General features: G+C 35.4%; 1 protein-coding gene across 1 annotated transcript in view; it reads right to left on the reverse strand.

The window, feature by feature from the left end:
• Window positions 1-4,212: 4,212 nt before the first annotated feature.
• RAB11FIP2 (RAB11 family interacting protein 2 (class I)) overlaps window positions 4,213-26,729 on the reverse strand; it is a 29,300-nt gene continuing 6,783 nt past the window's right edge. The window contains exons 2-5 of the mRNA XM_010285991.1: window positions 21,551-21,993; window positions 20,376-20,838; window positions 8,343-8,388; window positions 4,213-4,617 (exon numbers count right to left, since the gene is read on the reverse strand). Coding sequence (XP_010284293.1) covers window positions 4,390-4,617; window positions 8,343-8,388; window positions 20,376-20,838; window positions 21,551-21,993 — 1,180 coding nt within the window. The 3' untranslated portion in view covers window positions 4,213-4,389. The remainder of the gene's footprint in view (window positions 4,618-8,342; window positions 8,389-20,375; window positions 20,839-21,550; window positions 21,994-26,729) is intronic.

Below are 26,729 nucleotides of genomic sequence, written 5' to 3' on the forward strand. Positions count from 1 at the left end.
GATAACATTTTAATCAAATTAAAGGAGTTGAAGTTGTAATAATGAAACAAAAAAAGTTTTTCATGCATTCTAAGTTTATAGTTCTCACATGTGCATACAGTCATGATTCTGTACCATTATTAAATGTAGACAAGCTACCATTGATTGCACAAGACAAAAATCAACCCTTAAATTGTAAGTAATGTTCATATCTTTTACAGACTTCCTATATAACCTGGATCTTCAGCTTTTTATAGTACATTGTAATACAAGACATCTGGAAGCTTCTAAGATGAATAGGAATGGCTCTACCATTTGTAACATACAATGGCTTCTTCAATGTACAAATTATGAAAAACAAAGCAAATGCCCACCATGCTTTAGAAGACCACGACTTTTTCAACAGGAACAAATCTCAAAACCCTTCATAAACAGATTAAAGTGCTACCTATTGCATATTAAATACTTCCAGTGACTGTATCTACATTTAGAAGTTATAAATCCCTGAAAATAGGGTTTTATCCTGAAAGTGCTGACAGACCCTTAAATCTAGCATCATCAACACAGCAGCACTATAATCCTTCACCGTGTACTTCAAAGAGGGGAAGGTAGTCAACACGCTTTAAGTATCACCATCTTAAAAGCCCACAGCTAACGCCTCTATCATACCTACAATAGTAATGGATACATAAAGAGCAAAAAAGCAGCAGCTTACTTTACATACTTGATGTAGGGTAGTAATTTTTCTTTAAAGCTGGAAGCGTAAATAAACCTCCAGTGCAGCAGTAAACATATTAAGACAGCAATTCTGTTTGTTTTAAGATGCATCTAAGAAAGGGCATCCTGTACAGAAAGAAATGCAGCCTAGTACCTAATGAGCACGAGTTTCATTAGGTCCCCAAATCATGAGACCTTTCTAAATGCAAGGCAACATTTTCACAGCTGGAAAATTACAAAGAGTTCTTGATACAGAGCCAACAGCAATAAATGTAGTTATGTATAATCTAGGGAGAATGCTACATTCATTAGTAGGTGGAAAACCAAGCTAAACACAAAATACAGCAGCAAGAGGTAACATATATAAATATTAAACATCCTTCTTGAATGGCAAAAAGTTTAAATTTGTTGCTTACAACACTGAAGTATGGCCTTGATATTTGTTCTTTAAAGTAAGTAAAGTACATGGCTATGAGCAAAGCTGTTTCAAAGGGAAATTTCAAAGTATAATGTGTGCATGGATGAACTCTTATGCTAATTTTTGAGGGAAAAAAAAAATCAAAATAATGTGGAGATGTCCAAAATTTTCATCCTTATATTTTAAAGGGCAAGAAAGACTGACCGTAAGTGACAAGTTATTATGGTTTTAAAATGATCTGCAAGAAAGTTTACAATTTCATCCTATGGGAGAAACAGAACTTCCTTTGTTTTCAACATATAAATTACTCTGTATGAAATGTTTTCATTTGAAAGCTGCATGGTTCAAAAAATACATGTGGTGAAGATGCTTTTCAAAAATAATCTCAAAATATAGAAAAATGTTAAAATTTTCTAAGCAGAAAATGACATGCATGCAGTCTTTCCAGAATTCTCCAAAAGCAGCCTATATCTTTAGCTATAAAGAACTCTATAAAAATATTTTCATAGTTGTGAATGTCCCATTCTGCCTCTCTTAGTAACCTTACCTTCTCCTAAATTGTGTTTGTCGTTCTCTCCTCTTTCTTGACAAACTGTTAGAAACAAAAGGTGCTTTTATTCACTTACAGATCAGATAAAGACTTGATAGCACATTCAAAGCTTCACTAAACTTCTTCACTAATGCACAAAAATTGATCTTTGCGCTACCTTTAATCTGCTTATCGTTCTTGGTATGCAAATATGTCAAATGATCTGCTTTTAGTCAATTATGCAGTTTGATATTGTACATTTACATTCTAAAAGAAGTGATTTCAGAGGTGCTAAATATAGTAGAGTTTCATTTTAATAATTATAAGTTGGCTTGCAAGTGAAAAGTCATCGGAACATATTCTCTGGTTACTTGTTAAACCCCATTGGTGTGTATAATTTAATCATTGTAGATAGTACAGATGGTCTCATACCAGTTAGTTTGAAAATGACTGTGGAATTCAAAACAATTGCACAATACTTCCCCGTTAACAATATGAGAAAACCACTTGCTTCGGCCAGACATTTGAAAATGTTTAAGAAATTTTATGGAAATACTGAGTAACTGAAATACATCTTGGTGTAATTAGGAAATTAAAATCTAATTGAGTGCAAAAACCTAACTTCCAACAGTAAACGTACCATAACTTAGTACATAACCTTTGGCACTTCAAATATATTACAACAAATTTACAGACGTTTAGATCTCAAGTGGGTCAAACGCACATTCATGTGGTTTATGAGGTACCGAACTTGGTAAATCCTTAGGTTGTCAAAGGGAGGCTACCTGATGAAGTGGGCCCGTTTCAGGGCTACAAACGTCTGAATGCGGAGCACTACAGTTAGGTAGGGCTTGAATCACTCAGGCTCCATCCAGGCACAATGATCTACGCTAACGGATCCCAACGGTGGGCTGGGAACACTCAAACTGCACACATGTTAGGGACATAGCGCTAGGGGATGGGAGGTAGTTGCTACAAAAAAAAGAAGAAAATAAAATAAAGAAAGAAAGGAGAGAAGAAGAAAAAGCCAAAAATAAGTAAATGAAATCTGAGAACAACTGTACAAAGAAGTATTTTTTTCTAACAGGAATAATTCTGTGCTGTCATACAATACTAACATCATCAAAAGCATTCAGACAGTAGAACTTTTTCAACTCTTCCAGATCATAATTATTCAAGATATTACTAATTTTTGCAGTTTTAAAAATGAAAACTTATTTAGATCTTTTACAACACCAACAAAAAATTGGAATTTAATGTCAAGCTTTTTTTTCCTTCTCGGTAACAGCCATTACATGGTGCTGTAAGAAAAAAAACAGATCAGGTATAGAAAAAGAAGACAAGGAGGAGAAGACAGTCAAGTTTTCTTAAATCCAAATCTAAAATATTCTCTGTACTTTTTTTCAAACACAATTTTACTGTTTCACAGCAACAGACAATCCAACTGAAGCTCTTATGAAGGAAATTAAAATTAAAATCTATTTATGTTAATATTGTGAGGATTATTCTCCTACAGTATTTTCCCATCATACGTTCATCACTATGTTTTGCCAATTTATTGAAACAGCTACCTTTTTCATATGTCACTTTACAAACAATTAGTAAATTACCAGGAAGACATTTACTACATTCTTTCATTTGCCTCAATGAAAACTGACTTTTAGAAGCACTTACAAGGAATACAGGGGGTTTTTTTAACGAAAAGCCTAAGTACTTTATATGTGTTGAAGCAACATAGCCTATTTCTACAGGCATATACTTCGTTGTCATAAGATTTAAAAAACCTAAGACAGATATCTATCATGAAAAACTCAACCTTAAATTGAGTCAGTTCTATATTTTTTAAATTATCATGTCTATTTAAGTCAGTCTGTTCATTTCTCCTACATTTTCACTGTAGTAGACTTTGACTGAACAAAGTATTCATACCTTTATTCCATACTTTTCTCCAGTCCTACCTCTGACTCTATTAACACTGTTCAAAGTACTTTAACATATAAAAAGGCATGCAATAACTTCATACAAAAAGATCCTCAAAACAACCTTATGTCATGAGCTCACTAACCAAAGTTCAATCATTATACACCAAATTCAGCATTTAAGTGTAAAATAACTGATTCCAGCACGTGCCATTACTGAGATGGCATGGTATTTTTTACATTGTTATACAAAAAGCACATTGTATACAGCATTTACTTTGCAAAGATTGTGCATCACTGTTTTCCTCTATATGTGTGGAACAAACTACATTCCATTGCAACAACAAACCACACTTAGGTTTAGTAAAGCGTACTATAATGGCTTGAAAACAGTGGTCTTGATGGCATGCTGTAATATCAGAATCGATGTATTTGCATAATACCAATAATCATTCAAGAAAACATTCATAACGGCACAGGCTTCCCAGATGAAACTGCCACACGGTGAACACTAAGCTATTATATAAACTGCATGGACATATTTAATGTGTATTATTAACTCTACCATAAGTATTCTGTACCGAAGGGTGTTTTCAAAAAGAAAAAAGAAACTGTTATTTAGATAATCTAACAGAATATTACTTTTGGCAGTCCCTGCTAGTGCTTGGAGTAAAAAAACAAACAAAAAACCTCCCACACCATAGTCCAGTCCTCCCCTGATTCCTGGAATTTCTTAGGAGAAAAGGAACGAAGTGAAGTCAGAATGCTAAAGTGTGATTTCCTTCCACTAACGTCTTCAGCAGAAAGTACCATCAAGCATCGCTATCTTAGCTTTTGGAAAATTTGCCAGCTTTTCGAGAAGGTTCATATGGCACTCTGAGAATACTAGGTGTTTCTTCCATTACTCGTACAAGAAGATTATCAATGTAATCCTCAAGTTCACGAATATGGATGTCCTTTTTCTTAAGTTGCTCTTTATGTTTCACCAGCTCTTGCAAAACCTCTTCGTAAGTAAGGTTACGGTATCCTGCAGTGGCGTCGAAAGGATTTCCATCCTACAGATAAGTTTAAAAAAAAACACCAGATTTTATTAAATAGTTCATTGTTCTGAACAAATTGATGGGTTATCGCTTTTCATATGTTTCTCACGTGGACCTCTTGATAGAAGCAACTTTTCTTAGACAACATACCTCCATTTGCTCTAGAGTTTTTCCCTCCAATACCCCCACTGGAGCAGACCACTGGAGATCGGTTGCCCAGTTTGAAGTAAGTTTCCCACACTGTCATCTCAGAAAAAAATACTGTTCTCAGTGAGAAGTATACACAGCTAATGACCACGAGCAGCAACCACAAGAACAGTTAACAGGGCCGTTTGGGGAACCCAACTGTGTAGTAACCTTAATTATAGAAGAACAAGAGAAAGCATCTTGAGAATTCAAGTCCTACCGTAACTTTCCCGAGTTCTTGCTTTTTGAGAGTATCATAGCAAAATATTTACTTAGCTCTAAATGACACTAGCCCTCATCTGTCTTTCATGTTCTACTTTTTAGTCATCAGTGGTTCTCCAGGCCTTGGCCTCTGGATCATATAATAAAACTTGCAATTTTAAATTTCAAGTGAAGCTAAAAGGCTGTGTCCTATTTGCACCAGAGCACTTAAGACAGAAATGTGTACTACTAAAAGATCTTGCTTGCTTGCTTGCTTTAAAGCAGGAGGGGCCCAGAATTAAGCAGTAAGTAAAACAGAATTGTTTCTGTAATGATTTCTGACGACTCAGTAAGTGCAGATATTAGCAGAGGTGGAGAAGTTAGTCCCCTTAAGAAAGGGCAACATGCAATCCAAAATACAGACATTCAGATTTATAGTATGTCAAGAAGAATTAGCTGTGACCTTAAGTAACCAGATTATGAAAAATTTAGAAATGTATAACTGAGAAAAATATTGTGAGAGTTGGTTTATTAAAGTATCAGCACTGTTAGACAAAGCTAAGCAGTAAGTTTTATCTGATTCAGAAAGGGAGACATTTAAAAGATATGGAACCTCTAATTAAGTAAACTAATTTAACCTCTCAAATCCTGCGCCTCTAACAGGGCAGAAGAACACACGACAGCTTTTGTTTACAGTAGAAACTTGTCACTAAAAATGATTAAAGCTTGCAGAGCTAGGAAGCACACCACATAATAAAGTCATATTCATTCCTTTTCCACGCTCCATTCCTTTTCTTTCCATGCAGCTCCATATTTACACATTGGCATATGTTGAATCATTAAAATACACAGGTGGCCAAAGTTTTCAAATAAACCTAATTAAAAGTGATGGTGCACTGCAAATAGGCTGAAGTACGACAGATCAATCAGCCTCTCTCCATTGATTATATTCTAATAGAAGCTCTTGAAAATATGCGCTTTTGAATGTTTCTCACTACATTTGAGATATTTAATGTCACGTTTATACACATTAAACTTATCAAGTTACAAGACTGTTAGTGATCAATAACTCCCACTTTATTAAAATGGCTAACCTGATGAAATTTATAAATTGGTTAGTAATCGATTTCCAGCAAGTATAGAAGAGAAAATAACTTCATTTTGTGGTCATTATATTTTTAGCACATTTTCTTCTACAAGAAGGCAATAAAATTTTCTCTTTATGGTACTAAATTTTTGCACACATTGGAAAAGACATCATTAACACTCCCATGTCTAAAATATAGGGTTTGCCTAACTCTGATTTGGCAAAGGAACAGGAATTAAGATGCAATGATGTCTTTAATTATTATATAAAGTTTACTGGAAAATTGTGTGTAATACACATGCTTTATAAAGATGTTTTGTCATACACATGCTCCATACAGACCTTGGGAGGAATAACCTATCGCATTAATTACACAAGAGAATTCTAGTTAAAGGATGTTGGTACTTAGAAATAAATATTGTTAAAGTTAAGAAGATTTTAAATGTTCAGTTTGAGCAAGTAAGTGACACTTAAACGTACAAGGAACGACTACATTTTTAGAAAAACTGATACTACAATTTTAATACAAAACATTAAACTTACGATGAGTTATTAAGAAAAAAAGATTCTGAATAACAAGCTATGCAAAGAACGACGACTGTCTCAGCTACATAACAGTATTGGGGTACACACTGACAGCCAGAGGAAATGGAGGTAGATAAAATGAAGGCCTGGCAATCTCTGATCATCTCTTTATTGTTTTAATGAGGAATTCTGCTCTGGGAATATCATCTAAGCTACTTTCACATCTTTTGTCCTACTTGCTTCATCTTCCTCTCAGTTCTTAATTAGGCCTTAAAGAGCTCACGCTGCCCTTTCAACTGGCTACTGCTCCCATTTAAATACTGCTTCCAGAGACAGGTGTTGGCACCAGAGTAGAAGACATACAAGCGTAATTACTGAACGTGATGCACCAGGAAGAAATATAGTAACTTGGTGAGGGCTATTATTGCAGAACCTAATAATAAATTACTTCAAACACCTTATAAAGCAATCTTGAATATTTAAAAAAGAATTCAAATGGTTTCGTTCAAAACTATTGTTGAGATATAGTTCCTGCTCCTCCTAATTTGTATTTTGTATTAAATGAGCACCACCTCATAATCCCACAACTGACATTTAGGATAGCTGGTATTCCAAAAGAAAAATCATTAAGGATTTCTTTTATCACCTTTAAATCCTTTAAATAAAACAATTCACATCTTATTTCTTAAAAGAATTAAACCGATGCTTTTACCCGCAATAAATTACATGATTTGCAGTAGTACATTTGCAAGCACATAGAAACTGTAATTATGGTTACTTTACAGACAATAGCTGCTAAGTTAAATCAATTTTTTTGATGTCGTTTTTGTCAGAGATTAAGTAACCGCGTGGTAGAATTCAGTTTACTATCTGATCAAAGGCAGCCTTCATATACTCTGACATCTCCCACCAGTTACTTATATTATAAAAACTTGGGCATTTACAATAACATCAAATGTTCTTACAAATCATTTACATAAACCAGCGAAAAACAAACAGTACAAAGTCATATTTGCTCGTGAAACTTGTTTTCTACATTTTTTTTAAAGATTGAAAACAAATCCACTTTTAAAGATTTCATCTATTCACAGAACAAGTTGTAGTAAAACCAGATTTTCCTTCAAAGACACTGCATACAAAATCTGGAATTTTTTTTGTCTTTTCTTAGTATACAATTTTTTCTAGGTACTTTTAGAGTCAAAAGAGGATTCTGAATAACAACATCTAGTATTTCTATTTTTAGTGTTTTCCAAGAGGCTGTTCATTTATTATGTGTGTTATTAATCCTATCATATCAGTTAATTACTTCCATTTTGATCTGACATCTAAAGACTGTCCTCAAGTCTCCGACTATAGTGATAGGAAGCTCCTGTGAGGTCATTTAATGCATCACTGCTTAATGCAGAAGTCCTCACCTGACTGTTATTTCTCTTGAGTCACCTGAAATACCCCAAACCAACAGTTTTCTTTTTACTTTCCGTGCAGAGATCTAATTTTTCCCCCCTTCTCCACATCATCATACCAGAAGTACACTGCATATTGAGTGTAAAACTCTTTCTCACTTCCAAATTTATATTAAGCCTGTAATTTTCTAATTATGTTTTCTGGATATGTCAAAAGACAAACAAAAAACCCCCAACATTTCCTTATAAGAGGTTAAACAAGAATAATAGCTTATATTGTGTCAAGCACCAATTAGTTGGCATTTACTAATGGATTTCCATAACACTTCACAACTCACCGTTGTTTTCCTGAGGTCCTCAATGCCAGAAGGATTCATAGTAAAACTGTGGAAAAAAATCAAAACTCCAAATATTAGCAGTGCATACATATCTGACCAAAACATCTACTAGAAGATACTACTGAATTAGGTCTATAGCTATAAAATATTTAATATGATTTATTTTCTTGATTTTGTTGAACTTAGGAAAAGTAGGAAAATATTAAAAGATAATGGAAATTTTCATATATTCTTTGTTGATCATTTTTTGTATTTTTCATATTCTTTTTGTCATAAAATTTGAATAAGTAATTAAGAAATGCAAGAAAGGATATTATGGGTTGGGCTCCCCTAGCTCTTCTCTTATCTCTATACTTACCTGCACAAGTGCAGTTCATACTGACAAAAGCCGTTGTCTAAGTCAGGCCTAAGAAACAGTCCACTGGTCTCTCAGGTTGATGTAGTTTTTAGCAAATATCTTCAGAAATCAGTGCTGCTATGTTCTTACATACTTGCTACAGCAAGTTTGGAGAGAAAACGAACTCTCTGAAAATGTGTTCAGAATTTGGATACAGCTCACATATTATTTACTTGGTAATATCATAGCAGACATCATTCTTTCACATCACAGAATCTACTATTTAGTTAGACTGCATGGACTGGCTCTCAAGGGTGATGTTTGTTGACTGATTAAAAACATATGTTTACACTTTATTTTAAAGGTAGCTTAAAGTGAGAAACATGTATTTTGTGACTGTTCATCACTGCTATCTGAATGTATAAGTCATATATTTCATGGTGTAAAAGTGGAAGGGACATAACTTACAAACATAAATTAAATAAAAGGTAAAACCTATTTTTTTTTTCTGTAAAAAACATTTTTGTTTACATTACAGTATTTTTTTCGCATTAAAATTTTTTATTCTGTACATCAGTTTTCATTTCCAACATAGGCAGTCTTTTGCTCATATAGAAGTCCCGTGAACCATCTGCTGGACTGAGGATATTAGACAAAGATTGGATTACACGAACAGTCACAACTAGAAACCAAGAGGTGTCTGACGAATCAAGTGCTGGCTAATTCCCATTATACCTGTTTGTAACAGTGATCCCCAGCAGTCTGCCTAGTTTGCTGGAGACCAGTTTTGAATGAGGGGCCTCTTTCATCGGGCATTGTCTAAAAAGCTAAAGGCAGGAACCCTCCCTCACAGCCTGCCTTTTAGTTTCACACTGATGTGTCAAACACATGATGAACTTGCTTCATTCATGGCTGCCTTTTGTGATCCGAGTACAAAAAAAATGAGTTAACTGAACTGGATCAAATTAGCTTGGTGAAAACCAAGAATGTCTCTATTTAACGAAGTGTGGCGTTAATTTGGGATATCTTTCTTTTGGGACTGTTTCCTCATGTTAGACAAGATATAGAATAATACAGCCTGACTGCTCAACTGAGTGACTTTCTGAAAGGTTAAAAAAGCAAGATCTTTCACTGCCTTGAATGACTTTATAGTTTCTGTGAAATAAGTTCTGGGACTCTTTTTCATAGCAGCAGCTTAAAAGAAAAGCAGCAGTTCTGACTATGAAAAGTTACGTTTGAAAATTAGAAATATAAATCACTGGCAATATGGACTATTTTTTTGGTTTGGTTTTTTTTAGCTAAAAACCTGCAATCATTTCCGTAACGTTGCTGACATTATAACTGCAATTACAAAAGAGCACATCTGCGTATTTCACGTGAAGCAATTTGAATATACTTGCAAAAAATGAAAAACTATTGAACAGAATATTCTGCAATAAAAACCCAAACCTCATGAATACTCTTACTCAAATTTTAAAGAGATACGTGGAAAATATACTGCTTCTCAAGGAAGAAACAGGTGCTGAGATTGCATATAACATTTTTTAAATCAGACTGTCTGCTAAGTAAGGTGGGAGCTCCACAGCCTCGCTAAGCCCCGCAGGGTTTCCTGCCAGCGCTTCCAGCCCGAGGTGAGTGTGAGCAGACGCAGGCTCTCACCGCCACGCACGTAACTCACTGTCTGAGGACCATGGAACACCTCAAAAGAAAATACTGTGAAATTATGAATGCATACAGTTGGGAGAGTTGCTTGTATGGTGCAGTGAAATTCATTAGAGGGTTTATTTTTGAATTTAAAGTTCATCACAATAATACACCCCTAAAGTTACCATCTCACTTGATTACTCATAATAGCTTACAGAAAAGACGCCTCTAGGACTACAGCCCACACACTGTACAACGACCCTAAGCCTCCTTCGAGCAGCCATTTTCTTGACTTCCTACGAGCATTCTGAAAGCACTGATCTAAGCAATTATAAAAAACTATGTAATTTTTTTTTTTCTGTGTTACACTCATAGTTCATAGTGATAGTGCTAGTTATAGTCCCCTCTCTGTTATAGTCCCATCTCTGTTTTTTCCCCAAGGTTTAATAAATTGGCAGGGAGCTTTTGCTATGAAAGCATGAAAATACCTACGTTCACAGCTTGGGAAAAAATTTCTTTCAGCTTTTTCCTGAGTGCAGTTTTCTGTGAACAGTGATTGTAAAAAAAGTGGCATTGTGGGATTCCATAATTATTGTTTCTCAATTATGCCCTAACCAAATTTGCTCAGTTTACAAATAAAAGATGATTCTTTTCTAACAAATGGACTTTCTGCCAACTCACCCTGAGAACTAAAGTCAAACTGGGTTTCTCTGGCTCATAGTCATAACACTGTGTGCAACTCCCAGGTATTATATCTGAGTCTAATGCCTCCTTACTGGACATACCTTCCAACCTACACAAACTGGCTTGACTACTCCTCTCTCTGGTCACTGCAAAGAGGTCATCTACCTTCTTCCTCCTGTGTCCTTCATCGTCTCAAGGAATCAGGCCATCTTCTACCTCTTCCACTTACCCAGACAGGGCAAGAAGCCGCCTACTCCACCACTGTGGAGTCTCACGTGCCTCAAGGTGATGTCCCACATCCCATAATGACAGAAGCTCCATGGTTTGTCTCTTACAGCTAATAAACTTTCATCTTTAAGGAAGTTAGAAACTAGCAAAAGGGAGGTAAATCACAGCAGCACACATTCAAAATCAGCTGCAGTAGGATCATGCAGATGAGACTGACCAAGCAAGCCACCCAACTTCTACACTGCTCCTACCCCACCATAGGTAGAGCAGACTTCGCCAGTCTAGCACAGAAATTAGCCGTGTTCCCCATTTCACTCATCTGGGAATTCAATTAGTTTCCTTAACAGTTACTTTACCTCAGATATTTGTACCAGATTAAACCATATTCATTAGTTTATTGCAACTTTTTCTTTACATGGTCATTTTTAGTGAATAGTAAAGTTTGTTGAATTTCTGGGATTTTATTAGCTTGGATTTAAATTTTAGCTCAGAGATGAGAACTCTCCCCTACTTCTGTGTTGCTGGGGGGAAAGGAAAGTGATGAGAAATAAAACAGAATAAACTAATAATGGAGATAGACATACTGTAAGGCTGATTCTGTAGAGTTTTTTTGATATTTCATAATCATAACAAGCGTACTATTTTATACTTTCTTGTTATTTTCCCTATTTAAATACATTTCATTAGAAGTACATGAAACTTATTTTTTTTCATAACACCTACTTTTTACAAGGTAGTTAACTGCTTACATTGTGCGCTGATTATTTGCAGTTTGTATAGAAACCAACACAGTGGAGTTGTTTAGGATGTGTCACAGGCTCAAGTTTATATGACTGGAGCCTGTAATTTTGTCTTTTGAAGTGTAATGGTAGTTAAAAATTCAAACATTGAGTCTAGTAGCTGCTTAAATATTTAGCTTCTAAAGGCCTAGAGATTAAAACAATGTTTAAAAAAATCTTTCCTATAACCGATTTAAACATTTTAGTGCCTGAACCATTTACTCTGACAACATAATGAATGGGAATCAGACTCCTAAATTATGCTGTATGGAAAGCATATTTTCTTAAGGAGCAAAAGCTTTTTACTCATCTTTAGCTAGTCGTATTAGTTATATGATCATCGTACTGAATACTGTTAGAAATTAAAGCTACAGTATTTACATGACTCTTTACTATTCAAAGTATGGAAATCTTCTTTGTTACCTTGACATCTTGTAAAATAACCATAATACCTATATGCTCAGCGTGAGCTTTCAGTTTTTTTCCTTTAATATGGAACATCTATGTACAAGTTATTAGCAAAGCCCTACCATGTTCATTTTCTGTGAGAGTTGAAAAGTTACTCCTATTCCTGTTTCTCAGTCTTTGGACTGACTCTTATTGCATTGCTTACACATTTTTCTCTGGATTCTCACAATCCAGAGAGAAATATTAGGATGCAGTTTAAGTTATTACCAATGTACTAGAAAAACAAAAGAAATTAAGAAAATCAGATACAGTTAATGAAATTCAGAAACTCTGCTTTCCGTAGAATATTATTTAGCCTGCTGTGCCTGGCAATGCAGACATCACTTTACACTCTGAGAAGGAATGACTGTCACGTCTGGCAGCTAAGCAAGTATGGAGTAAGCATATTACCATTTATTTCCCAATCAGATTCTGGGGAACATCACTTAAGACACTTCACCATATAAATTGCCCTACTGTCAAGCCAAGCTTTCTGGAGTTTGTGTAACCCCAGGAGGACACAAAAAGAGTATCAGGTTTTGTTGCTATTACTCCACTTTTTTAATGTTACTATAAAGTCTTTTGCCAAGAGTTAAGAAACTGGACCAAAACCCCTGAACTTTGATCATAAGATACACTTTTCTTGCAATTCATTTGTTCTCCAGCTACATATTCTTTATATAGACTCCTTTGGAGATGGTCTGTTCATGAGTATAATGCTGCACTCTACGGAGCCCTTTAAAGATGACAGAAGGTTCCATGAGATAAAGGAGTTACAGTCTCAGAACACAGTGCTTGATAATGGTCCTCAACAATATGCCCTTCCAGGAAGGGGCCTTTTCTCTTGTGGCTCACGTGTATTTCAAATTTAGTGCAGTAGAAACACGACAATACAACTATATAGAAGTTTGCAGTTAAAACAATTCAAAGAATTTGTACATGAAGGCAAAATTTTGTTAAACTCCTTCATTTCGAAAACAGGCACGACTCTGGATCCACAATAGGCTGGTGGCTGATTCTGAGGTGTCTAATACTGCTGGAGACAGATCAAGGGAACTGGAGGCATACAGGGCTGCATTCACGAGCTCTGTAAGAATGCTAGCCTTCTCCTTCCAAAAATGTAAGTATCTTAAAACAATGGCACTTGTACTTGCCCACTGCTGGACACGAGCTGTGCAAATTCACTTCTTATTCAGGACTTATGAGACATTCTAAACTCCAAAGTGATCTTACACAGTGCACTCAACTGAATGTTAATTTAAGTTTCTGGAAACAAACAACAACAGTTTTACATAAAAAGTTACTATTTTAAGCATTTAAATATTTCTCCTTTTACTAGGCAGTTGTGCTATGGCTAAAAAACTAATGAAGTTTTATCCTCAAGAGACCACTAAAGTTCTTTTATACTAAAAGTTGTGCCAGCACCTTCCCTAAAAGACGCTACTATTAGAGATCTATAAGTCAACCAAAAAACCCAATAACCGTAAAGTAAAATTTGGCATTGAAACTTCCATAACCATTTGTGAATGCTTATGAAATAGCACTAATTCTTAGTTCTTATAATGAAACAGAGTAAAAAAAAGTTCATAAATTTTACATAGCTTCTGCATTTATTAATACATATACATATATTATACATGTATATGGGTATAACTATTTAATTTTTTTTAAAAGAAATAGAACAGGCAGTGCATTCCCCCTTGGGACAGATAATGCGTCTCATGCATCCACTCAAAAAAGTTTTCACATGCCCTAATGTGGACCAACAGACAATGAAAGCTTGAAAAAAATCTTGTCATGCAGCCAGCAGGATGAACTTTCCGAACAGTGTTCCTAAACCAGACAACTAATTAGGAGTAAGTGATTGCTGATGAAGAGTCTGCAAAAATCAAGATTAACAATAAGTATTTCTATAATAGCTCTCTAGGAATTGATGGCTCCAAACCACCCCAGTAATACCCCAAGTACTGTGACCATTGCTTTGCAGTAGCTTTGGGCAAGATTTCATTGGTCTCTCTTCACATGCAGTAACCTTTCTAAATCAGACTGTAACAGTCTTAGCAGGACAGTCCAGGAGACTAAGAATCCTTGCATGACTTCTGCTTGTTCTGTTGTTTCCCATTACCTCTCAAATACCTGTAATTTATTTGCTTTGTTGAAATAATGTTCTACTGTCAGCTTTACCACACTGAATTAACAGTCTACAGTATAATTAATGCACTGTTGTAGTCTATCAATATTCTACCTAGACTATAGATAATCACAGTTGACTAGAGATAAGCCTAGTCAAATTTCAGTAGAGAACTGAAAAAAAGCCTTTCATTTCAAGAAAAGAAATGCAGAAGTACACTTGTTCTTAAAATAAGGCACGCTAACACTGACACAGGAAACAAAATTCTGAAAATAGCATGGTTCACCTGATGTAATTTTTTGACTAATAGAGAAATACATGTTAAAATGTTGGAACAGAATTTACTACTTTAGCAAGCACAGTGACAAACTTGTTAAGAGATCAACATTTCTGAACAAGGTGTACAAAAAGTAAAAATAGTGAGTTGTACGCTGGAAGAGGATGACCTGCTTGGTAAAGAAATACATAGCCATTATGAGACTTTGCTCTGATCAGTCACCTTCTGGGGTTCAGTCCAATGGAGCTGGGGCCAGTAGCTATGCCGCCGGCACATCACATGTAACAGGTGAGATTGACTGCTAAATGCGTTCATTTATTTTTGATGATGTTGAAGTTATTGCACCAGTAACTTACCTTCATTGTGGTTTAAGCTAACAGGTTGTACTTTACAACTGCAGTTGACTAGAGCCAGGCACCAGTTCTACTAACATAGCTCAACTGACAAGCAGTAACTTAGAAATTCATGATTTCGTTAAAGCTTCTCCAACGCACTGACCATCACACATATGAAATTTCAGTATTTGCTGAAATGTAACAGACATCAGCTGCTCTTTAGACTTAACAATCTAATATGATCTGAATACATCGCAGTTATCAAGAGCCTCGTGTTTTCATGGCACCTCACTTTTTTTTTTTTTTCCAATTCTAGTAATGGACATAGCCAATGTTTGAAATTGTTTATTTCAAACAATGCATCCATTGGGAAAAATGAAACTGCAGATACTGATTTGTTTGGAACAGGCATCACTGGAGAGGCAGGCAGCTCAAACGGCTATGTGTGATGGTAGTACAGGGGAGAGACACTGAAGAAAATAACTGCATCCAGAAATGACAGACCAAGCAGAAAGTTGCAAGACAGATGAGTTTAAGGGTCAGGGTTTTTTTTTAGTAGTAATTTTTAAAAAAGGCTAAAGCAGCAAAAGAACACAGAAAAAAATCTGAGTATTAGTTTTGTATTTTATGCTCCAATTGACCAATAGCTAATGTTATAAATATAAGCATAATTCATAATTGTTACAGGGAATCCTAGTAAGATATATGTTTCTTTCTCCTCCACTATTGCATCTCCCATAGTGCTTAGAGAGGAACATATTTATTGCAAGAACTTGAGATGAAGTGTAACCAGTATGTAGGCACAAGCTTTATCTTATTTTCTCCAAGTTTAACAATACTTAGGTCATGGAAGTGCTACTTTAAAAGCTTTTTTTAATGTATCTCTCTCTATATGTATACATATATGTATATACAGACACACACTTATATTGTTTGTGGATATGCATGTATTTTCTATATAATGTTTCTTCGAAAGCTCCCAAACGCCTATCGATTCAGTTCCCCAGATCTGGAATTTGATCAGGCTAGTAAGAACCTGCCAGCTTTAAATACTGGACTATGTTTCCCCGTGTCCTGTTAATTACCTAAAATCTCTTTCTGTAGGTCTTGTTAATTACCCGTCTCCTGTCTCAGAGGACCTTGTTAATAACTTGTACAATCTCTCTAAAAAGGTCCTAATAACACATTAAAATTAAAGATGCTTTTCTTTTAGCACTTGTCAAGTGGTGTAAATTGAGAAATTTTCACATCAGTTTTATTAGCCTACTGCAGTGTATACTCCTAAACAAAAACAATTTCAGAGAAATGATGCACCAGGTTTGGTCATGGCACAAAACAATCTTTGTTTTCCAGGAGTACCCTCAATTTCTTTAACTGTGTTCAATACAAAATCCACGTGGCTCCTGACTGCAAATTAACCTCTTGAGAGCCAGGACAATAGCAGTAATTGTAAGAATGAATGCAATTTATGACAATATTAGGTAAAAGTTTCAAAGCAGTGGATTAAGAAGTACGAAGACAAAACTATTATTAGTAAATGCTGGCTGAAAATACTCGACAAACCGTGTGCTTAAATATTTTTCATTGGCTATATAATACAAATCCTCTGGAACTAACAGATTTTGTAGTATTTGCAAAAACAGCATTTCTTGTTTCACTATGAGACTGCAGCATTTTAAAATTGTCAAGAAATCAGCTCATAAATATCTATATTACATCTACACCAGACAATAAAAAACCCGCAATCTTAACACTTATGTAATACTGTAATATCGTACCTATAAAACCTTTAAAAATACTAATTTATCCACTCAACATTTGTAAAAGGTAACAAAATATCATCCCCACTTTATAGATCAGGAGCGGGGAGATTAAGTGATTTAGCCAAAGCCACAGAACAAGCCTTTGCCAGAGCAGAGATTAATAGAAATTAGGGGTCCATATTTTGCGATTTCCTGACAACTAGTATTACACACAAACCAGGCAGCTTTTGTTTTGCTTTTCCAAAATACTTCTTAAACCTTCTTGAAGCAACAATAATAAATAACAGTAATAAAACCAGATAATAACTTTCAAACAATGCTGGGATACTTCTTGTTTTTAGAAAAAAACCAGTCCTGTAAGTGTTGCTGAACCACTTCTACACTTTCTGTATCAGCAGCTGAGAAACACATGCAAGATGTATTTATCTTCATTCTTTTAATTAGCAAATAAAAGTAATCAGTGACAGAGCATGCATACAGCCAGTCAGCACTTAGTGACTGGTTGGGTGAAGGGCAATTCAGCCACTCGGTTCTGCACCTCTCCATCGGGTAGTGACGGCACGAGCTGCTGTCCCACACATCTTTACTGCTCAGCCAACACTATCAACCACAACTAATTAGGATGGACTTGAGCCTGACCCAAAGCTCAAAGTTGCCGAAAAGACTCTCACTAACTTCACAGACATAGGTTCACTGGTGCTAAGAGCCTGACCTTCACACTCTGCACACGGAGGAGTTGGATTTGGTCATTGTTTTTGAGGGTGAGGGAAGAGGGTTGCTGTGGAGTATTTTTCTTCACTTTGCCCTGTCTCCAGTCTGGTCCCATGGACTGAACACCCTTTTGCGGCTACAGCGTGCTCCTGGAACACATCTCCCAGTTGAGTTTTATCTGACAGGAAGCCGGTTCATATGCCCCAGGACCGCTCCATCACTCAAACAAAGGCTCAGCTAAGTCGGGATAACTGGGAGATCCACCTGCAAAGCGAACTCCTCATCCACACTCGAACACTGATTTGGGCACCTCACTAAAAAGGTACTGCCTGGTTTACTTGCAGACATGGTATCCATCTATCCTGGCTGAAACCAGGACACCATCCAAAAGAGCTTAATAGCATGCTGAGTAAATAAAAAGCAACTCAGAGTCTAAATTCCCTGCGTATGCTTTCTGCATACTTAATTTGTTACTCAACCTCATTTATTTTGAGCCCACAGACTGATACTATTCTTTCTTCACAGTATTACTGGTTCGAAAAATTAAAAACGGATTCTATTCAACAAATCCTCCACAGATAAAAGGTAAACTTAAACTGTAAACTTATTAAATATGCACATTTTGTATTAGCTTGTACTTCAAAAGATAATCATGGTACAAGACACATTTGAAAGAGAGTGAACTTATTCTAAAAGATTCTCACAGAACATAATATCGGAGCATATAAAAATTGAGAGCTTCTAACTTAATTTACTGCATGCTAGATATTATTCCGCAATAGCTGTCTTATAGAAAAGGTCAAAATGTTTACTATTTTTGGCTTTTTGAAAATAACAGAAAATCTATTTGTTTTATCAAAAGTTTATGTTTACATAAAAGTCAAGAACTAGTAAAAGGGACTCATAAAAAGAGGGGGAACAAATGACTAGAGTCCTTCTGAATGGGCACTGTGATGAGCTTTTTAATTACAAAATAAAGCAAAAAACCTCCATCATGATTACCATTAAAGATTTATATTATCAAGATCTGCTGCATTCGAGAACTTCAAAAGATTTCACTACTTATATCTAGCATCTGCCTGAATAGTTTTTCATTTAAAAAACCCCTAAATGCTATGTAATTTTAATTGTTATTTAAATGACTTCTCTTTAAAGGATCTTATTTGGAGGGAAGTTTAACTTCTGACAAACCAGGCTACATCCTAACCTTACCCTAATCTAGAGAAATCCTTTATTAAATAAATAATATTCTAAGACTCTGTCTGTAAACATGTTATTTAAGATACTAGGAACTCTTGACTTGTAGAAGACGCTAAGAAGGTAATGCACTGAAGTCTGTATGAGCTACTAGCAACTGCATATTTTCAACAGCAGTTCCATTTCAGTTCATTTATCTAATTCACATCCATGGCTAGTTTTGTTGAGAAAATGATTATGAGTTTAAATCAGGAGTGCATGCATTCTAACCTATGAATAAAACTGAGTTGGGATACAGTAAGATCAATCTGTTCTAAACTCTTAAAGAACAAGATAACAAGAAACAAATTAGGTTTTTTTTTTTTAAAGGAAATATTACTGTGTCATTAATTAAGGAAATAATAGACAGGGAAAAGGCAAATTTGTCAGAACCATGTTTTCCATTTAGAACAGTGATTTATTTTAGAACCTAAAACTTCCAGTTTGGAGCATTTTAATTTCAAACTAAATTTCTACCAAGTCATTAAATAGAAATGAATCATTACCTTGAAAAAAAAAACAAAAAAACAAACTGTTAATTTCTGGCATTAATATACAGAAAAAAATGAGAATGCAGACGAATAAAAGTTAAATAGTTAACTGCTTAAATATTTCTCTATTGGGAACAGTATATGTGTGTGTGTGCATGTGTGTGTATACACATATAAAAATATAAAAAAAAAAAATATAAAGAGAGTATATTTTCCTCACTAGCAAACAAAAGCCAGAAAGGAAACAAACTGTGGGATACACTTTTTTTAAGGAAAATAAGTAAACTGTTGATAGACAAACAAAGATTAAAAAGGATTATTTAAATCAAAGTTTCTTATCAGCCCCTGGAACTTAATTCACTTTGCTTAGCACATAAATTGTTGCCTTGTGCAATGACTTGAATAAATAGGAACTCAGCAAAGCTATAGTGAGCCAAATGAATTCAAGTGTAGTAAGTGCCCATGTGGGTGCTCCCATTTAGAAACAGAATGGTCTTCAATTCTTGTGCTTTAACGTATAGAATCTAAATAATTTTTTTTTCCCAAATGGTGACATCCACAGGATTTGTTTTCATTACTCACATTTTCTTCACCCTTTTATTTATTCCATTTCATCTTTCCCTTGGACTTGAAACCTTCCCCTCTCAAACCTTGACTTAGGGCAGTGTAATAATTAGCAATGAAAGTTCAGTGAAAGCAGACGACTTTCAGGAAGAACGCATTCTGAAGCATGAACAAGTCTTCCACAAACACAAGTACCCAAGAACATTCACAGTACATATTAATAGTACAAATGTAACTTCAAAATGAAGAAAAGATCAAACTATATAAAAAGTTCATAACTTTTACTTAGAAAGAGATAATGATATAAACGTATATAAAGCACACAAAGACTGTGTTCCTCAACACTTCACATTTTCATTTATATAACATGTTCAAGCTATCAGATCGAAATACAGCAAAAGCCTACCTTGAAGATGGCAACATGCTTGTAGGCTTGAAGTTTGTCATAAACGGATTAGTCGAATCATAATCAAAACTCTCTTGCTGAGTTTCACCAAATGTACTAGGTGATTTCAAGTCAGTAGAACTGTCTGATCCCCCATTGCTAAGTTTATCTGACCTCTTGCTATCTTTTTTTCCAGTCACTCTTTCAAAAAGACTAACTTTCTCTTTTTTCTCTTTTTTAATTTCTTTTCTGATTTCGACAGGTTTGGAAAACAGACTTATGTTTTGATCCCATGTTGCTGGGCCTTCTTCAAATGGATTCTTCTGTCTTGGCAGTGTAGCAAATTTTTGGGGTAACGAAGCACTCACGTTGGTAAATGGGTCATTTTGTGCTTCAAGTGCAGATTCATCAACGGTGCTGTCAAGCTGGTTCATTTTAGAAGTATCAACACTTAATGTCCTTCTATGTGGAGATTTTAGACTCCCTGCAAACAATCTGTCATTAGTATATTATCAATGAGACACTATATCATAGTTTATGACATGCAGAGAACCCATTTTAGCTGAGGTCTAGAAGCTTTGCAATTGAGTCTCAGTTCAAAACGCTGCTGAGTAACTAAGCGATTTGAAAAAAAAAAAGAACAGCTGTGGCCTTCACTTTGTGATTTAGAAGTGCTTATAGACACTACAGCAAACTTTTGTTTCCTTTGTGAAAATTAAGTTCTACAGAGAAGGCAGCTGTGACTAGTGTGCCATTCCAGAAAGCGACACTATTGCTGCATAATAACTTTGAACAATGCAAAGTATTTTCAGTTCTTCATATAAATCAGGTTTAAAACTTTGGCAAGAGTTTTCAACTTTTTAAACAGGCTTTTATTATTTACAAGATGTTATTTCGCCTAGAGTTCCCCCTAGAATGCAATGCTTTACTACAACATACTCTCAAATGAGGACATAAGAAAAAAATTATAAATTATCATAAATTATGATTAATATAAGTTATTCTTTATGCTCTGAAACAGCATTTATGAGTTATCACCAACTAATGGACATGGAAAAAAAAATAGGACAGCATTAATACTTAACTTTTTGGCTTTGTAATTGTTTCATAAACTAAAGAAACAGACTTTTGAATGTTCTAATAGCAGTGAACTGTGATTATAATGGTCAAGATTAAGTAGTATGAGATTTACTTACCACCTTCATCAACCGAACCAAAAGATTCTAGCTGACGCCTGAAAAGATGAGAGTAGGCAGCTGTGCTGGACTTAATTTTTTCTGAAGAGACATGCGATCCTGTTAAATCTGACATTGAATGAGCTGAGGATAGCCGCTGAGGTCCCAAAAGGAAAGGTTTTTTTGGTTTTGATTTCATTTGTACTTCACCACTACATACTTCTATGTTTGTATCAGGTATGTGAGTACTTGGGATGATTGCAGAGGATGTATCCGAAAACGTCCCATCATTTTTTCGACCCTTCATTTTGTCTTTTAGTTTAGCAAAAGGGGATTTGGTTTTGTCCTTCATCGACAAATCAAACATACTTGCTGTCATGTTATTCCTCATAAACTGAATATTGACTTTTATTTCTCCTCTGTCTTTAGTTCTCTTCCCTTGTCTGGACTCTAGGTGAAACCACCTTAAAGGAGAAAAAGAACAAGTTAAGTTGTGTTTTCTGGAGGCTAGTCACTAAACTCAGGTTAGTTTGTTAACATATCTGACTAGTATAATTTAAAACATAGAAACCAAATTCCACACCAAAAATTAACACACTCTTGTACTGAAAAAGTTTTTTGTCTATATATGTTTTTGAAGAGAAAACTTAATAACTAAGCAAGCGTGAAGCTCTTTGCACTGTTCACCTGTTTTCAAGAACCAAAGTCAACTCTGTGGAAGCTTACTAAACTTCATCAAAGCTAATGGGCTCACATCAGCTTACAAAGCAGAATTTGTATCTAATGTTAGTTATAAATAAAAATACATTTTATTTTTCTATTTAAAAGAACTTGCGATATTTTTCAAGTGGCCCCTATTTAGCAGTGATGTGTATTACCTGAACGTATATTACGTGGCAAATATTTCATCTAGCAACCTTTTTTCCTTTGATTTTGCTCAGGCTTATACACTAGCAACCCTTTTTCCCTCTGTCCCTTCCTTCTAACCACTGGTTAAGATTTTGTCAACTGCAGTAGCACTAGCAAAGAAATATCTGAGAACTCCGAATAGTCACCTATCATTCTAGTTCTGCAATCCCTACTAACGTCCAGGGTAACTCCGCAAGCACCGGTGGCAAAACAGTGAGCGCGCAGGTATATCTAACACCCCTCCCTTCTTTTGCAGGTCACCAGTAGGATTAACTTCAGAAATATTTCCACAGGCTTTGGAAGAACGACATAAACCCCCAGTCTTTGAAAAGAGATCAAAGGTATGATCATCTGTTTCAAAACACCAAATGTGCTTCTTTGCCAGATCCAGCAAAGGCTTTATCATTATCCAAGTGTCCCTTTCATTCCCTGTTGTGCTCCATTGTCCCATGGAAGCATCTGCAGAATTATGGCTCAATCTTCCTTCACCTAAATGAAAGACTGACAGACAGTCCCTTCTCCACACCAATCATCAATAGCCTTTTCCTATTTAAAAAAGGGCACAAGGGCGTATTTCAGATCCGCCAGCTCCACAGAAGTGTTCTGTCGGGAGAAATGCATGCACACATGCTAACAAAGCAGTGCAGTACCACGAAGAAGTAGCTTTTGAACTGGAAAATAAGCAATGAAATTGCCTATCAGCACAGATGCAAAATTGATTATGCAGTTATACGTACATTATTCAATACCGCCAAATATAGAAAGCAAGGTCAGGAAAGGAGAAAAATAACCCTCAATTTCCTTCCAGATTTCATAAATATTTTTAAAGGTGACAGTTGAAATAAATTTTCAGGCAGAGATACTATTTTTTGAGTTGACAAAATACTTCTAAAAGTGACGCACCAAAGAAATAACGAAAGGAGAAAGAGTATTATGACTTTTCTGTTGCTTTGTGATGTCCAAAAGATTTTATAACCCATGCTAAACCAAATTAATTAAGAAATATCAGAACTCCTCTGTCCCAGCACTGGACAATATGAATCCAGACCAGTAGATGCAGAAGTTCAAACCAGTAGGAAGACAATTAAAATTTTAGGAAAAAAGTTTTTCTTCTGTTGTATTTAAAATGAAATGGAAAACGTGAAACATGTCGTGTCTGAAGAAGACAGATCATTTTTCCTTTTAATTAATAACGTTTCACTTTGTAACTGATTCCAGAAATACTTCGAGTCATTACAGAAAATACACACAGCAGAACCAAGAGTGTATCTTTTTTGTGATATGTACTATTGCAAAAACTGGAAGACAAGTCTTTAAAATTCTTCTTTAAGTGAAACTATGTTCATATATTCTCTAAAAAACCCCAAAATAATACAGAGCAATAATGAGCAAGCCCTTGCTCAGACATATCTTGCTTGTGCAGAAAAAAATGCAAACCAAAAACCACCCTGAAACTGAGAAAGTCCTCACCATGTTTCCTTAGAAAGACACTAAACATAAATGTAAATATAAATAAGTCTTAAGTATTTTAAGAGGCTTAATGGGCAGAGAGGACCTCACTTTTTGTCATTCAAATTTAATGGCTCAGTCTACAACTGTAAGAAAACATATTCCTCTTCTCCTTTCCCTCCTCATTAATGTGTCAAACATTAATACTGTATCTCTGACAAGATCGCTGAATTTTCCTGCTTCTACTTGGGAATTAGTGAAACTTTAAACTGATGTATGACACTTCCTAACTTGTTTTAGAACAGTATCAAGACATAAATTCTTAAGCTTTTGCTGTTTGGAAGAAAGCCTTTTCTTTTAAAACTTAATTTAACTCAATTATTGACATTGTTATCATGAATCAACAACCACTCTGTGTCCCTACCAGTACTCACCTGCTACTGGCATAACTCCGCGTTATTTTGACATTCACCAGGTCTGAAGGAGAGAATTCCAGCACACAACTAAAACATTGCCTTTGCAGCTTGTACGTTTGTTTTCAAAATAGACTTTGAAGAACTTGACACTAAAAATCAGTTCAGCTGGGAAAACAAAGAAACTCTCCTTACCCTAGGAAGATAACACAACTGCGTACGGGACTGGACCTCATACCTGCTGGGACCAGGTTCAACACTACTACTGGTTCCAACAGAATTTAATCATAAACTCTTTACTCCAGCAAAATTCCTCTGGACTTCAGTGGAATTTCTATTTGAATAATGATTGCTGGATCAAATCTTTGTATAAAATACAGATATTTAATTTTCATAGGCATTTCAAGGAGGTTTCTTTGTTACCTTGGAGAGTTTATCTTGTTTTAGTTATAATGAAGGTTCCATATGCTTCAGCTCATAACAAGACAATATGAGAAGCAGACTCAAATCATGACTTTCTTCAAATTCAAAGGCAAATAATTACTTTTTTAAACAGATGAGAACAAATGCAGGCAATGCATTTGTGTGGAGCTACATGTGAATGAGCAATGGAGTCCGTAAATGTTTCTTATTAGAATCTGTTTCTACAACACATGGGCGTGAGCAACAAATAGAAAAAACAGTGCTGTATGTAATAGAAAAAAGAATTGGAAAATGAAGTCCACTGTTTTCAGGTAACAACATTTGGGCCCTAAAATACTAAATTCCACTATACCATTGCCAATTTAAAAAATTGTAATGTATTATAAAAGCCAATAAAACGTGCTATTTTGGTTTTGTTTACAGTACTTTTAGCCACAATAAATGCTCCATTTGTCAGGCTGCCATGAGCTTATTCTATAGAAAGTCTGTACAAAGTAGGAAAATAGCCAATAACATACACGAACAAAACAGGGTGGCTTTTATGAGAGCAGATGCCCTTTTATTTAATAACCAAATATTACATCCAGTCTTGCAGACAGTCTTTATTTAAACAGACCTTGTACAAAGTCTGGCAAATTTTCCCCACTTCAAAGAAAGCCCTATTGCCTTCTGAACCGCATTCATACTTCTTGCTCTCACCTTCAAATGTTCTGTAGGACAATGTCCTCCATACACCCTCTAATTTTGACTTTTCCCCTATGGTTTCTATCAGAACAACCCTTGCTCCTTTTTCTCATCTGTTTTTGAGTGTGCTAATGGGCTTCGCCTGTCTTGCACAAGTTTCTGTGCATTTTCATTTTGTAAGTATTATACAAATTGCCACTCTCTATGCTGACAATTTTTTTGCACACGTAAAGAGAAGATCAACATTCAAGGCTGAAAAATCCTGCTGCCCAGTCAGCCCTGAAAATCTAAGCCCTTATCTAAAGAAAGATGGCTATTTCCTAACCACGACAAAATTACTCAATTTCGGCCGTATCTACAATTAGGTGCGGAAAAGGCAAACTCCTTTATTTCTATGAAAGACAGTAACCATCTTCTGCATAATATTAAAGTAATTTGCACAGTATTAGCAGTACTGAAACTCTTTACCTTAGAAAAGGTAGACAGGAAGAGTGAAGGAGAAAACTAAAATAAGTTACTATTAATAAGCAAGTTACAAAATTCTGACCTGCATATTCCATGTAAATAGCTAGTGATCTACAAACATATTTTCAACACAATTTCTTCACCAGTTCTTTTCCTCCCCTTTTTTTGATTTCACTTTCTTCCCATGAAGTTGGTTTTCAAACTCACTTTTGCTTATCTACACTATTCTCATTGCACCCTTCATCCCGCATTCAACAGATATTTTGAAACCAGTACCTTGTTTCTCTTTTCCTAAGAGCAGGAAGCTGATGTCGTAGTGTCTTATCCTCCAAATCTGCTGTGGAATTTGACAGTCCCAAGCCTTAGCAACTCTCTTCTTTGAAGAAGCATCACTCAACCTATTCTGCTCACCATGTAACAGTGAGCAGGAGAGGTTGACAGTATGGGTAAGAAAAAACACTATGTAATTTTAATTACATTTTAATTATATACTTAAAACTTTTAACAGCCTCCAAAGTCTACTGGGATACTTGTCTACCAATTTCAACAGGAATTAGAAGTCTTATAGCTGGCACATTCAATCTGTGCATGACAGATGACCGTCTGACTCTGTCTTCTTGCCAGTGCCAAAGATGGAAACTACTAAAGGAATTTCCCCACTCATTTTGCTGCTTCTCAAATATGCCACTCTGCCTTCACTCTACCAGTTAATATCTATTGAGCTGATCTCATTTTGCTTTTCTGAAATCATTAGCTTGTACCCAAAGATTTTTGCAAAATCTTGATTTCAGTTCACAAATTACTGACGGAATTCTGCAAAAAGCCACACAATCACAGCCTCCACAAGGCTTCTGACC

Source organism: Phaethon lepturus, unplaced genomic scaffold, assembly GCF_000687285.1.
Source record: "Phaethon lepturus isolate BGI_N335 unplaced genomic scaffold, ASM68728v1 scaffold22754, whole genome shotgun sequence".
Classification (NCBI taxonomy): Eukaryota; Metazoa; Chordata; class Aves; order Phaethontiformes; family Phaethontidae; genus Phaethon; species Phaethon lepturus.